This window comes from Plenodomus lingam, assembly GCF_022343315.1.
Source record: "Plenodomus lingam strain CAN1 chromosome Unknown contig_3, whole genome shotgun sequence".
Lineage (NCBI taxonomy): Eukaryota > Fungi > Ascomycota > Dothideomycetes > Pleosporales > Leptosphaeriaceae > Plenodomus > Plenodomus lingam.
Genome location: NW_027093944.1, coordinates 1,023,131 through 1,034,881, shown reverse-complemented (window position 1 = coordinate 1,034,881; position 11,751 = coordinate 1,023,131). Strand labels below are relative to the sequence as shown.

Sequence of the window (11,751 nt, the reverse complement as noted above, 5' to 3'; positions counted from 1 at the left end):
TTGATGCACGTCAGTTTCCAAACATCCATGCCCAAGCTCGGCAGCGCGGCCGCAACCGACGGGCCCCGACATGAACCCCGAATCCTGGTAGCCAAGGCTGCCGAAATGGCTTCTGGAAGGAGCTTGTCACCTCCTCCAGCCAACATGCGGTCCCTTCCCACCGTATACCAAAACCCCCTCTCAGAGTCTCAGACCGCATATTTCAAATAACCCAAGAACAAGGAGGGACTATGAAGACACTGAAGCAAGTCTCCATCCATTACCACACTCACCCTGTTGTATGCACACGTGTCACTTGTTACTCGGAACATTAACAGTGCCTTGAGATGGCCCATCAGCTCATGATGTCATTACACTTTTTCCGACGACGACGACGACGACGACGACTACCTACCTAGTAGTCGTACCGTGTACATAGTCATCGCCTCCTCAAAAGTCTCCGGTGCAACGAGTCAGCTTCGGCGTAATCTACATTGACAATCTCCACATGCGCTTCGCGTCGAGCGAGCAGATCTTTTCAGGGGTGGCGCCATTACGCAAGCATTTTCGTGATGATAGAGGCACCTGGTGGCATTGGTATCGTAAAAGTATGCACACAGCACGCCACGACTGAACAAGTGGCAGCAGCTATCTACACGCCTTCATCTTCGAGTTGCTGCTTGCTTTCAACAAGCGTCAGTATGAACAAAGCCTGTACACATAGCCTCCACACCTTGCTCCCATCCCGTGTCAATATAAACAGAGAACCCTCTAGACATGGCCTCCATTAACATGGGGCATCTCCCACTCCAAAACTCCAAACGGGCATCTCCTGGATATCAATGCCCTAAACAAACCGTGTCATAACAGAACAGTCAGGAAATAAAAAGGAGAAAAAGCGAATCTTGGCAAAGTCATCAATCAATCGTCTTTCACACTGGCGCTCACATAGCCATCGTCAATCTCTCCCTCCTCCTTCTTATCGCTTAGGCCAACCAGTGTCTTGCTTGCCTCGAGACACGCCTGGACTACTCGAGTAAGCGTCCTCTTGGACGACAGCTTGCATGCCTCGTGACCAATCCAGATACGCAGAGACTTGGCCATACGCTCAAGACCTGCACTTGTTTGACTGCGAAGTGAGTCATCTTGCATGAAGTAAATCAAGACCTTGTAGCCAGCAACAAAATTGAGCAGAGTGGTGTAGCGCCCGGGCAGATAGGTCTTGTTGATGACATCGATGGCTCGTTGGTGACCTTGCGCATTGGATGACTGCATGAGGAAGAGACATTTGGCAAATGTCAGTGCTTGTCGCACATCTGGGGCGACAAAGCCGTTGCCAACTAGATTGATAAAACCAGCATCAGCAGGCTTGGGAGAGGTTGGAAGTGCTTCGAGCGCTCTCGCGATGCGGAGGCCACGGTCATCTTCCAATACCACGGCCTGTGCAACTAGTGCTCGTAGCTGAGCCTGTGAGTTCGGCGGAGCGGATTGTAGTGCAAGGGCCAGACTAGACACCACCGATTCCTTTGGTGAGCGGCTAGTGTTTGCAAGAGAACCCATCAGTCCCTTCTTGAGCACCGTGCTCGAATACCAAGCGGCGAGAGCATCCAAGGGCGATGCAATGGCGAAATCCTCGACAACACCATCCATGGCAGTATCGACAATCTTCTTGTCAAAGCTTGGTCGGTTCCAGGCGAGGTTATACACACGCTCCACGACAGCAGGTACGAGCACTTCGTCGCACTCACGCTCAATCAGGGCGGCGAGGTGATCTGGTAGAGGCGCTGTTTCGCAGTCCGACCTGGATGCCATGTTTGCAGCGATTCGGTGCTCACTGCGTGCCATGTTCCAGTAACTGCGTGCCATCTTGGCGCTGATTTCGTTCATCATCCACCAAGAGCCGTGTTCAGAATTGGACATCTCCCAAAGCAAGACTCTGATATGCAATGCTTTGAGCATCAGGCGAGCCGGTGTATCCGGCAATGTGCCTGATGCCATCAACGTCAAGACCAGTCGGCTCTTGCTAATCTCGGCGTCGCCTCCGGTGAGCTGTGCATCGAGCGCAATTTCCCAGGCCTTGACCCTGGCGGCTTCCTGCTCTTTCGTAATGCCAGTAAGGTAGGCGTAACCCGGCCATCCAATCATCCTCCGTAGGCTGAGTTTCAGTGTCTTCAGACTCAGGGCGGCAAGCTCCACCAGAAAGTTGTGTTGAGGCACCCAAACGGTCTGTATGGCGGTAAGCCATGCTCTCTGTCGAACCTCGACCGGTGATGCCAACGATGGTGCACGCGTCAAAAGTACCGGTGGAGACTTGCGTTTGGTCTTGGCTTTAGGGTCGGCCAGAGGGACGATGAGGTAGAAGAAGGCGAAAAAGACGAGAACAAGCTTCACCAAAGGAATCTGGACAGTGTTGGCGCCAAAAGAAGCACTAGGAGTCAGGACCTTGGCGAGGTGAATCGGTAAGGCGAACAGTCCGCGTCCAGCTGGTTCCTCTTGCGATTGCTCCTTCTGAGCAAAGCCTTCGATAATCATCAGAGCAGCGAGGGATCCGACCATGAGTTTGCCCATCATGGCTCCACGGTTTCTAGCGTTGACCATGGGTGCACCATTGGCTTGACGACCAGCAGGATACTGTGGATAGGCATGCGCATAGTGTTGCTGAGGACCGAGTCCGCGTTGCAGAGCCGCAATGTTGTCTGGAACTGGAATCATGCCTTGGGGGGGTCCCGGCATGGGCATTCCATGTGCTGAGGTGAAGGCATCTTCAGGGTACCTGGAGCCATCCGGAGGGCTGAGACCGTGAATCGCCATTGGCCCCGAGATGCCCATCTTCTCATAGCTCTCGACACGTCCTCTGAGGGCTGCGATTTCATCTTGCATGCGCTTGTTGCGCTTCTCCAGGTGTCGAATGTACTCTGTCGCTTTTGACAAAACCGTAGCTTTGTTCAACTTGTGTGCAGGAGTAAGTCCTTCGAGATCCTCTGGGTCGTCGTCTTCCTCTGTTCCGTTCTGGCGAGACATGATGCGCAGACTCGGTACACCTGCATCGCGGTGGTAAGCACCTAGAATCAAGCTTGATGGGAGGCAACTTACTATCACGAAGAGCGGCAATCTTGTCGTTTAAGTTGTTTCGATACCGCTTCTCAATCATGTTGTGCGCTGTCTTCTTCGGTGGTTGGCCGGCCCGCTTCCCGGACGGAGCCGAGTCGGCATCTTCATCGTCATCGGATGGTGATTTTCTCTTCTTGTTTTGCGGAGCAGGTTCAGGTGACGAATGTGAGGAGGATGAGCTAGCGCGTCCATTGTTGAGTGAATCGGGGCTGTGGTGAAGACTTGGTGTTGAGGCTGACGGAGGTGCAGCGACGAAGCCTGGTTGTGCAAACTGCATTGGCGAAAAGAGGGAATTTTCGGAGAGCTGTTGTTGCTGTTGCCACATGGGCGGTGTTGTATAGAAGCCATTTTGTTCTTGTTGTTGTTGTTGCTGTTGTTGTTGCTGTTGCTGTTGCTGTTGCTGCTGTTGTTGAAGTTCCGCAGAGAGGGGTGAGCCTAAGGTGGTGCCAGTGAAGTCAAAGGCCGGTGACATGTCGGCGTTTTGCCCAAAGGTGAATGGCCCATCGTTGGAGTTGGTGTACATTGGGGCGGCTGAAGTGGTGGTGGGAATGGTCTGCGGTTGCCTCGACTGCGACTGTTGCTGGTTGGGGGGGTGTTGAGGTGACTGTTGCTGGCCGGAGGGGGGGAAGGAAGCAGACCCCTGGGCATTGGCAGGCTTGGAATCGACACCTGGAGAATTTTGAGACGCCGCAGCAGGGTCGTACTGCATCCACTCGTTCCAGTTTGACATGTCGTCAGCAGGGGCAGTCAGCGTCATGTCGTCGGCAGCGGTAGTAAACCACGGGCCGCGCATGTTAGCAAAAGGATACTCTGCCGACAACATGGAGTTGTCCATGGAGTTGGCAGAGGATGGGGTGGTGCTCGCGTCTGGGATCGACGATGGGTGCCTAGGCGAGCTTGGAGGCAGTTTGTAGTCGTCAAAGATGCAGTATGGGCCAACCTGAGGGGTGCAATGTTAGCCAGATGAGCGGGAGGACCCATGTGCTGCTGGGCAGGCACGCACGGCAATTCTCTCGAGCTCCAGCCCGTCATCAGGGCTGCCATAAGCGTCAGAAGCCATGTGTGTGTGTGTGTGTGTGTGCGTGTGTGTGTGTGCGGGTGTGCAGATGTGTGTGAGAGAGAGCGCGGCGATTGCTGGGCGCAACTGCAAAGCGCAACTGCGACTGCAATTGCAACTGCAACAGCAAGAAGTGACGGGAGGGGCAGGGCGCAGTCCACCGAACACAGCGAGAAGAAAATAGGAAAACAAAAAAAGAAGAGGGAGCGGAAAGGCAAGGCAGAATAATCTTACCGGTTTGCTGCTCTTCTGCGATCAGATCATGCCATTCACCAACTACTGGTTCGACAGGGCGGACCTGCTGGCGGCGGATCCGGATCCGAGGACAGGATGGGCAACAGTCAGGTCAGCGGCGGCAGGCGGGCAGCGCTGGCGAACTGGCGAACTGGCAGAATTGGGGGGGAAGGGGGAAAGGGCGTGCAGCAATCTGCCTCTGCCTGCAAATGGCCGTCGTACGCTGCCAGGGGGGGGTTACAGTTTGTTGCGCGAGCGAGAAAGGCTATTGCGTGTGGGAGCGTTGGTGCTTGTACAGTATCGTACGATGGTGGACTGATTTCTCTCCACCTACCTCTCAGACCGACCAGGATGCCAGCCGCACGCCGCACAGCTTGCCGCAGAGAATATGCGCCTCTTCAATTGCGTGTACGACGGGTAAAGGTGGGAATCAGTCGACCAGTAGCGCGTCTGCGCGAGGGAATATGATGAGCTTGTTGATGGGGAAGGGAGGAGGGGGAGGAGGGGAGAGGGGAGAGAGAGAAGAAAGGCCGACAAGTAACAGCAGCTAACAGCTGAAGTGAATGTACACAGTATGTGTGTGTGTGTGTGTGTGTGTGTGGGTGGGTGCAAAAGCAGTGGACGGCGAGATGGGATGGGATCCATTCGTGGTTGGCCGTCCCTTCCCCCACACCCCCTGTCCCATGCCAAACAGGGATAAGCGTCATCTCTCTCCTGCCGCCGTGTTCCCCCCCGCCCCGCCTCGCAGCTGCCAAACTGCCTCGCCGGCCTGGAAGGAGCCACGAACAAAGAAAAAAACCCCTCTCCACCCACCACCAAATCGCTCTCCCTCTCTCCCAGAGTCCAGAAGAAACCGTAGGTTGTCGCTTGTCAGACGAGAGGAACGTGGTTCGCGCGCCTCGGCGATCTCCCGTCCCAGTCTTGTGCCTTCCTGGCTTGGGCCGGCTCTCGCTGGACGGGAGCGCTATCCACCCTACCCTACCTACCCCACGGTTGGTTGTACCGTAGATCCAGATCCAGACGCTCGACTACCTATTCTACGGCTGACTGCTGCTGTATCCTATTCTTCACCGATCAGCCTCGCTACCAGAGCTTGGACGAGCCAGCAGCCAGCAGCCAGCAGCCTGCCCACCTCCACTCGCCTCGTTCGGGTCAGAACGGCGCTCCTCTAGAGTAGGTACCGGTAGGGAGCTGGTGCAGCACCAAAGGCCTGAGACAGCCTGCAGCCCCCTCAGCTCGCCTATCTCTTGCCAACAGCATCGGCTACCGACAACATCGACGGACCTTGTGTCGTGCTGTGTAATCTAGCAACGACGACGTCATGGAATCGTGTGCTGAGACATGGTCGTGGCTTCTACTTACACTACCTACTCTACGTCTCACAGTGTGACCCTCGTTGGGCTCTGATGCCGATACCGATGCTGTGAAACGATAAGCATGGCCTTTGCCCGAGCCTGAGATGGCTGCATGATCGATCGCCGGGTGCTACCGTACCACCTCTCCTTTCTTTTCTTTTTTTTTCGATGATCTCGTCCAACCACGATGAATTCCGTCCAACCATGAGGTTTTGGGCTTTTCGTGCCTGACGTGAAAGGGCAAGTTCCATCCCATTGGATAGTCAAGACTGGGCTTGAGAGCGTACTACTACCGTACAGTTCAAAAAAAGTAGGGGGAATTACGGTAAAGTTCCAGCTTCAGAGGGATAATATGGTACCATGTAGAGGAGGCCTTGGTGTGGATACATGTCTGCTTGAGTAGTATTACTACATGAATCAGTTCCTATTCTTTTTCTCTCTATTCTCCTTTTCTCGCTTTTATATTCACACGCTATAGAGAATTAAGCTTTGTGATATACAACACCATAAAAACTCCTCTACGACTTGATACCTATACATCTCCATCAAAACCTATCATGATATACCACGCCCAGCACACCCCAAAGCTCGCAGCACGCAATCCCTCCTATAAACCCCATCAAAAATCAATCAAGACATCCCATCTACTTATATTTCCCCCGCAGAACCATAAAGAAACATGTACACACGCACCAAACACTTGATATCATCTACTACTAACAGTGCAATACACACGCACGCACACACTTGATATCATCTACTACTAACAGTGCAATACACACGCACGCACACACGCTTATGTTTTACAGACCATAGTGCAAGCTAACAAAGTTGACATGATAGGAGAGTTGGCCAATCGTACAGTGTATGATTTCCCGTTACATTGCATTATAAAACTTTGCTAATCTTGACGTTTTGATGTAGAATGTAGTATAGCTATACACCACAACTCCCCTCCCTTTCATCCTTCATTCTTACCTTTTCTCCCTTTTCTTCGCTGTATATACGGCGTGTCGGGTGAGATGTATGTGTATGTTGTAAGAGTTGGAGATCCTTTGTTAGGCTAGGGGAGTGTGTTGTATAGTAGAGGGTTTGTGGTAATGATAGGAGGAATTGCGGGTTATAGAGGTTGGAATCTTTATAGACTAGCTATGCGGATGGGTTGATTGTGCGTAGGTTTAGATGGATGGATGAGGGATGGGGGAGGAGTAGAGGAGAGGATGGCTAGAGAGAATAATCCTGGGGATGAGTTTTGTTTGAAGACGTTATGGTTTAATTAGCAATGCTAAGATTATTTCCAATATAACATTGATTGTCATCTAATTCCTAGCTCTTGGTACTGTCTCTAGCCTATACTATTACTCAACTTACCTATCCTTACCTTTTGTACATTTACTTGTCTGATTATTCTACCCTCTCTCCCTCTCTCTTACTACATCTCCTACTCTCCGCAGGAAGTCATGCTTTCAAGGCCACTAACACAGGAACACTGATATATATATATATATCTACACCATGTCTATGCTCTCTCTCTCTATATATACATATACCCATAAGTGTCTCGACCACCCAGGGGAAAACTGGATAAAGAGCCAGAGTAGAGAGTGCAGAAAGAGTAAGGGAGGACTGGAGGGACAAGTATCCTACCAATTGGGGCACACGAAGGGTTTTCCTTAAAATAGGGGTTTTCCATAGGCAGGAGTCCGCGTGGCCTAGCAAGGCACAATTGGAGGGTAAATATATTGAATTGATGAAGTATATGTACAGATCCAGATCCATCACATACCAATATACACATCTACATCTCCTCTATCTACATATTGTTTCCAATTGCCAATTACATGAACCAAGGGAAGGGAGAGGAGGACTGGGTAGAGCAGGTGTGGTGTGGCCTGGTCAAATGTTCGCTAGTATAGTCCGGAACGATCGATAGTATATACATATGTGTGTATGTGTGTAGAAAACAAGTAGCAAGGAGTAATTGTAGTACATATCAAGTGGTAAATATCAACCTTGTTCACGAAATGTACACATAGACACATGTAGAAACACACATAGATCTACACATACACATGTATATCTACACATACACAAACACAAACATAAACACACACAAAAAACAAGACCAGCCATCCCCCTCCCTCCCTGAACCCGAGATCCTAACCCTTGCCCAGCCTACCTACACTGCATCCACGTCACGTCGTCACCCCCCATCTGCAGCCTCATCAGAGCAGGTATAACGAGAGGCTGGTCAGCCGTGCTTCCACGCATGACAGCGAGGTGAGTCAGTGACGAGGGTATAATGTATTCTAAACGGGAGGGATTGTGAGGGCGGCGGATGGGATGGGATAGTTAGGATGGGCAGGATGGGCAGGGTGTAGGGGAAAAGGTTGTTGGGAGATTCGGGTAGGAGGGGAGGTCCAGTACTACCATGTTGGGGAGGAGCGATGTGGTGCGAGGGAAGGTGCGGTGTAGGGTACAAATGTGAGGATGGGACAGCTAGTCCATTATCCACCGTGCCTACCTACCTAGCTAGCTCAGGGTGGTGGGATGATGAGAAAAAGGGAGAAGAGCTGGCTTCTGAATTCCGAATTACCCAATATGTTGTTGGCAGTGGGCACGATGATGCAGAGTCCAGACCCCAGGCATCGCAGGATCGAGCCAGTGTCTGTTCTGTTCCATGGCGTGGACGACGGAGAGAATTGCCCATCCGACTTCCGGATGTTGCAAGACAGACACGTGACAAATTTCCGAATCCAGCCTAGTCCTGGAGTCGTAAAAATGATATCCATGTTGACGCATGATCGGATGGGGCGATGCTGACAGGCTAAGCTACTTGTACAGGTACAGCATCGAGCTAGCGTTGTGCTTTATCGGATGCGGGCGAATGAAACTCGGATCATTTTAGATAAAAATAATGATTCCCTCTCCGTTTTTTTTTTTTTTTTTTTTTTTGCTGAGACCATGGCGTGGATACGATCTCATCAGTGGAGTTGCATCATGACCTCCATTGCGGTAACGGCGCCCAGGCCCCCTGCCCCCCCCTCCCCCCATGTGCTTACTCTCGCCCATCGCCGAGTGCACTCCTGTTGGTGAGCCTTGAGGATTCGCATGAAGCGGCATCCTGCGTACCGCGCTGTGGGGACTACCGGTGCGATAAAGCCGTCCACATATACACACCACAAACACATGCACACACAGCGCGGCCACATAGGTATTGTGAGTACGGTGACTAGGCAGGGGGAGTGGGGGATGAGGGCGGCCATTGCGCATTCTCGAATCTGCAAAAAATTAAAAAAGGAAAGGCCCATTGACCGAATCAAGGTTGCGAGGAGATGAGAAAAGGAGTCGTGCCAGATATCGATCGACAAACCCGTCATGTGCCTGGCTCGAACGGGACAGAGCAACACGCCACCTTTTAGCGCGTGCCACTTGTAAAACCCGCGCCAGCCATCCGGTAACGGCTTCTTTTGCGATCTTCTTCTTCTTGCGACCGTCTTGTGTCTTGTGTCTGTGTCCATGTCTGTGCACCGCCCATCCAACATCCACCCATATCCATCCATCCATCCATCCATCCATCCATCCACCCATCCATGCCAAACCCATACTGGCAATCTGGTACCAGACGTTTATCGCCCGCCACGCTTACCCGCAGCATCTCGTTGCAGATGGGACGATGATGGACGATGATGTTTCCTGACCCGGCAATGATTGCCCCCCCCCCCCCAGCCGCACACCTCTCACTCTTACACTACTCTCACTCTCACTCTCTCCACCCCCATCGCCATCGACTCCCGCTAGGGCCTGCGTGAATCCCATTTTCGCATTTCCTGAAACCTACTTGTCGAACCGCCACTCAGTGTGCTTTGCGCGTCGTCCCGTGTTGGAGAACGTGATATTGCCATCTTTTTTGTCCGATGAAGCGGGCAAAGGGTGACGCATCGCTTACGCAGAGGTGATGCATTGGCTGGCGGCTTCCAGGAGACCCGCTCCGATTAGGTACCGCACTCGTACTGTGTACAATAGGTCTGAATGGTAGGTAGGTACAACGGTCGGTAGCTACGGCTGTGGATGTAGTCTGTCTCAAGTCATGGCCCTTGCTACTCTCATCCTGCACTCTACCGCTATGCATGTATAGATCCATCCAGGCATGTACACTACATATCATGATATCGGCCATGCAAGCACTGTCAGACAACTGCTCGATGGACAAGATGGAGATCACAGCAAGCGATGAGCCCCAGTCTGCCAGATCCCAAACCAGTCAGGGATACTATGACAGGGTTCCCTCTTGCTATTGCATTCGATGGTGCCTGAGCGTCTACACTTTCCCCAAGCGGAACATTGCGGAGCCTGATGGAAGCCTTCTGGTGCAAGATCGACGACGCAAGACGGCCGACGAGATTGGCCTACACACACACACACACACATTTTGCACTGTACCCACACACACACACATTGTACCCACACACAGACACGCACACATCCGCGGGCAACGGCGCCAGACTAATAGGCGCTTTCGACGGTACCGATGGGCTGGCCTCCGCGTCCTGTCCTGTCCGCCATCTTCCTTATCGGGCCAACGTGCAGCTGACGGGAAATCTCAGTGGAGAGAGCTTGCCTGTGATCTTCCTGTCAATCCGCTCACTCATGGCAACTCTAGCCTCGCCTCGCCAACTTTAGCCGCCATCTCGCCGACAAGTCCACAGTCCAACACGACGTCTCATGACACTGCTCTGCTCTTGCGCCTGTTTGACCCTGTTGAGACAAAGGACAAACTTCGACGGGGAGCTTTCCCCCAGCCCGCTGCTCGTGATGGGGTGGGGCTTGCCGCGTCTTGACCTCGTCAGTACCTGAGTTGGGCCAGCTAATTCATGGTTGGGTGCATTACTACATGGCCATCACACCACGGGTAATGTGCCTGACACCTGCGCTAGGACATCCAACGTCGAAACCATGTGCTGACGCTCCAGTTTCCTCTCTGACCTTGCGAGACGCAAATAGCCGATCTCGAGGCTACTATAATACTGTACTGCATGTACATACTTGGCTAGGTAGGATGGATCAACGGCGTGTGGGATCGGCTAGGATGATCAGTCTGCATCTGCAATCTATCTGACAAAATGGGTTCCCATCTTTGACAGTTGGAATCGTCCGACGCTTGGCCCGATATGCATACGCTCCAGATTTCGTCTAGTGTGCGTTGGTTCAGGTTCCGGCTCCAGGCCGCGGAGACGTGTTGCGCATCATTCAGTCCATGTACCCTATCTACTCCATCCACTCCACCCACAGACGACAATTGGATTCCTGCTGATGGACACCTGGCAGTGGTTCCTGCTGATGGACACCTGGCAGTGGTTGGCCAACGCCTGCTCGCCCACACGTCTCGGGTCCGATTCATGAGGAGGGTAGGTAGATGTGCACCCCGGAGATCCACCGTGCATATCGATATGCTTCCCATCATCATCGACACCTGGTCCGATTCACCATGATTCATCGTGCAGAACAAAATGGCCGAATTGCATTATTCTCGTCGATAAACTTTGGCAGAATTATGCAGCTTGCATGTTGGATGCCGTAGGGGCTCCGATTTACTTGCGGTGAGAGACGCCGACATGAAGGTTTCAGAGTGGTCTATATGTCAGATTGATATCGAGAGGGATGTGGGATGCAGCAAGGCCTTAATATGGAATCTGGCCGATGAGTTCCTCCGTACCTACAGGCAGCAGCCAGATTCGAAGCTTTGCATGTTTTGAAACGCTGCCAGTCTTGCCTCGCAAATAGGTCATCGTAATTCAGTGGCGGTTCAAACGCGTCCTGTACCGTGCCCACCTCAACTCGACCTCCCCGCTCGCACACACACAAAACAGCGGCCGTCTTGACTCGACTTGAGGATAAATGCGATTCTGTGGCTTGTTTTTTTTCTGGCTCCACCGCAGAGAAATCGCCGCGCAACCAGTTTGCGAGATATTTTTGTGGAGAACGGTTTGAGCCGGGGCCCTGGATGAGCCGGAA

The 11,751-nt window shown here is 52.4% G+C and overlaps 4 protein-coding genes across 4 annotated transcripts; 2 read left to right on the top strand and 2 right to left on the bottom strand.

Annotated features, from left to right (window-relative positions):
• Positions 1-27: 27 nt before the first annotated feature.
• Positions 28-210, top strand: IAQ61_007741 (uncharacterized protein; the record flags this gene model as incomplete). Its single annotated transcript, XM_003842066.1, has 1 exon — positions 28-210. The coding sequence occupies one exon, from the start codon at positions 28-30 to the stop codon at positions 208-210; it is 183 nt and encodes a 60-aa protein (XP_003842114.1).
• A 48-nt stretch (positions 211-258) lies between these two features.
• On the bottom strand, positions 259-4,378 carry IAQ61_007740 (uncharacterized protein). The gene is made up of 3 exons (XM_003842067.2): positions 4,094-4,378; positions 3,073-4,030; positions 259-3,020 (listed from the first exon to the last, which is right to left on the bottom strand). The coding sequence occupies exons 1-3, from the start codon at positions 4,148-4,150 to the stop codon at positions 901-903; spliced, it is 3,135 nt and encodes a 1,044-aa protein (XP_003842115.1). The 5' UTR covers positions 4,151-4,378; the 3' UTR covers positions 259-900.
• A 3,805-nt stretch (positions 4,379-8,183) lies between these two features.
• IAQ61_007739 (uncharacterized protein) lies at positions 8,184-8,501 on the top strand (the record flags this gene model as incomplete). The annotated part of the gene is made up of 1 exon (XM_066097714.1): positions 8,184-8,501. The coding sequence occupies one exon, from the start codon at positions 8,184-8,186 to the stop codon at positions 8,499-8,501; it is 318 nt and encodes a 105-aa protein (XP_065952211.1).
• A 2,285-nt stretch (positions 8,502-10,786) lies between these two features.
• On the bottom strand, positions 10,787-11,137 carry IAQ61_007738 (uncharacterized protein; the record flags this gene model as incomplete). The annotated part of the gene is made up of 1 exon (XM_066097713.1): positions 10,787-11,137. The coding sequence occupies one exon, from the start codon at positions 11,135-11,137 to the stop codon at positions 10,787-10,789; it is 351 nt and encodes a 116-aa protein (XP_065952210.1).
• Positions 11,138-11,751: the final 614 nt, after the last annotated feature.

Excerpts from the sequence above, each read along its gene's own strand:
- IAQ61_007740 (XM_003842067.2), bottom strand. The coding sequence starts at position 4,150 with ATGGCTTCTGACGCTTATGGCAGCCCTGATGACGGGCTGGAGCTCGAG. Across the intron at positions 4,031-4,093 it reads TGGAGCTCGAGAGAATTGCC|GTTGGCCCATACTGCATCTT; the intron begins GTGCGTGCCTGC and ends TGCACCCCTCAG. Across the intron at positions 3,021-3,072 it reads GATTGCCGCTCTTCGTGATA|GTGTACCGAGTCTGCGCATC; the intron begins GTAAGTTGCCTC and ends ACCGCGATGCAG.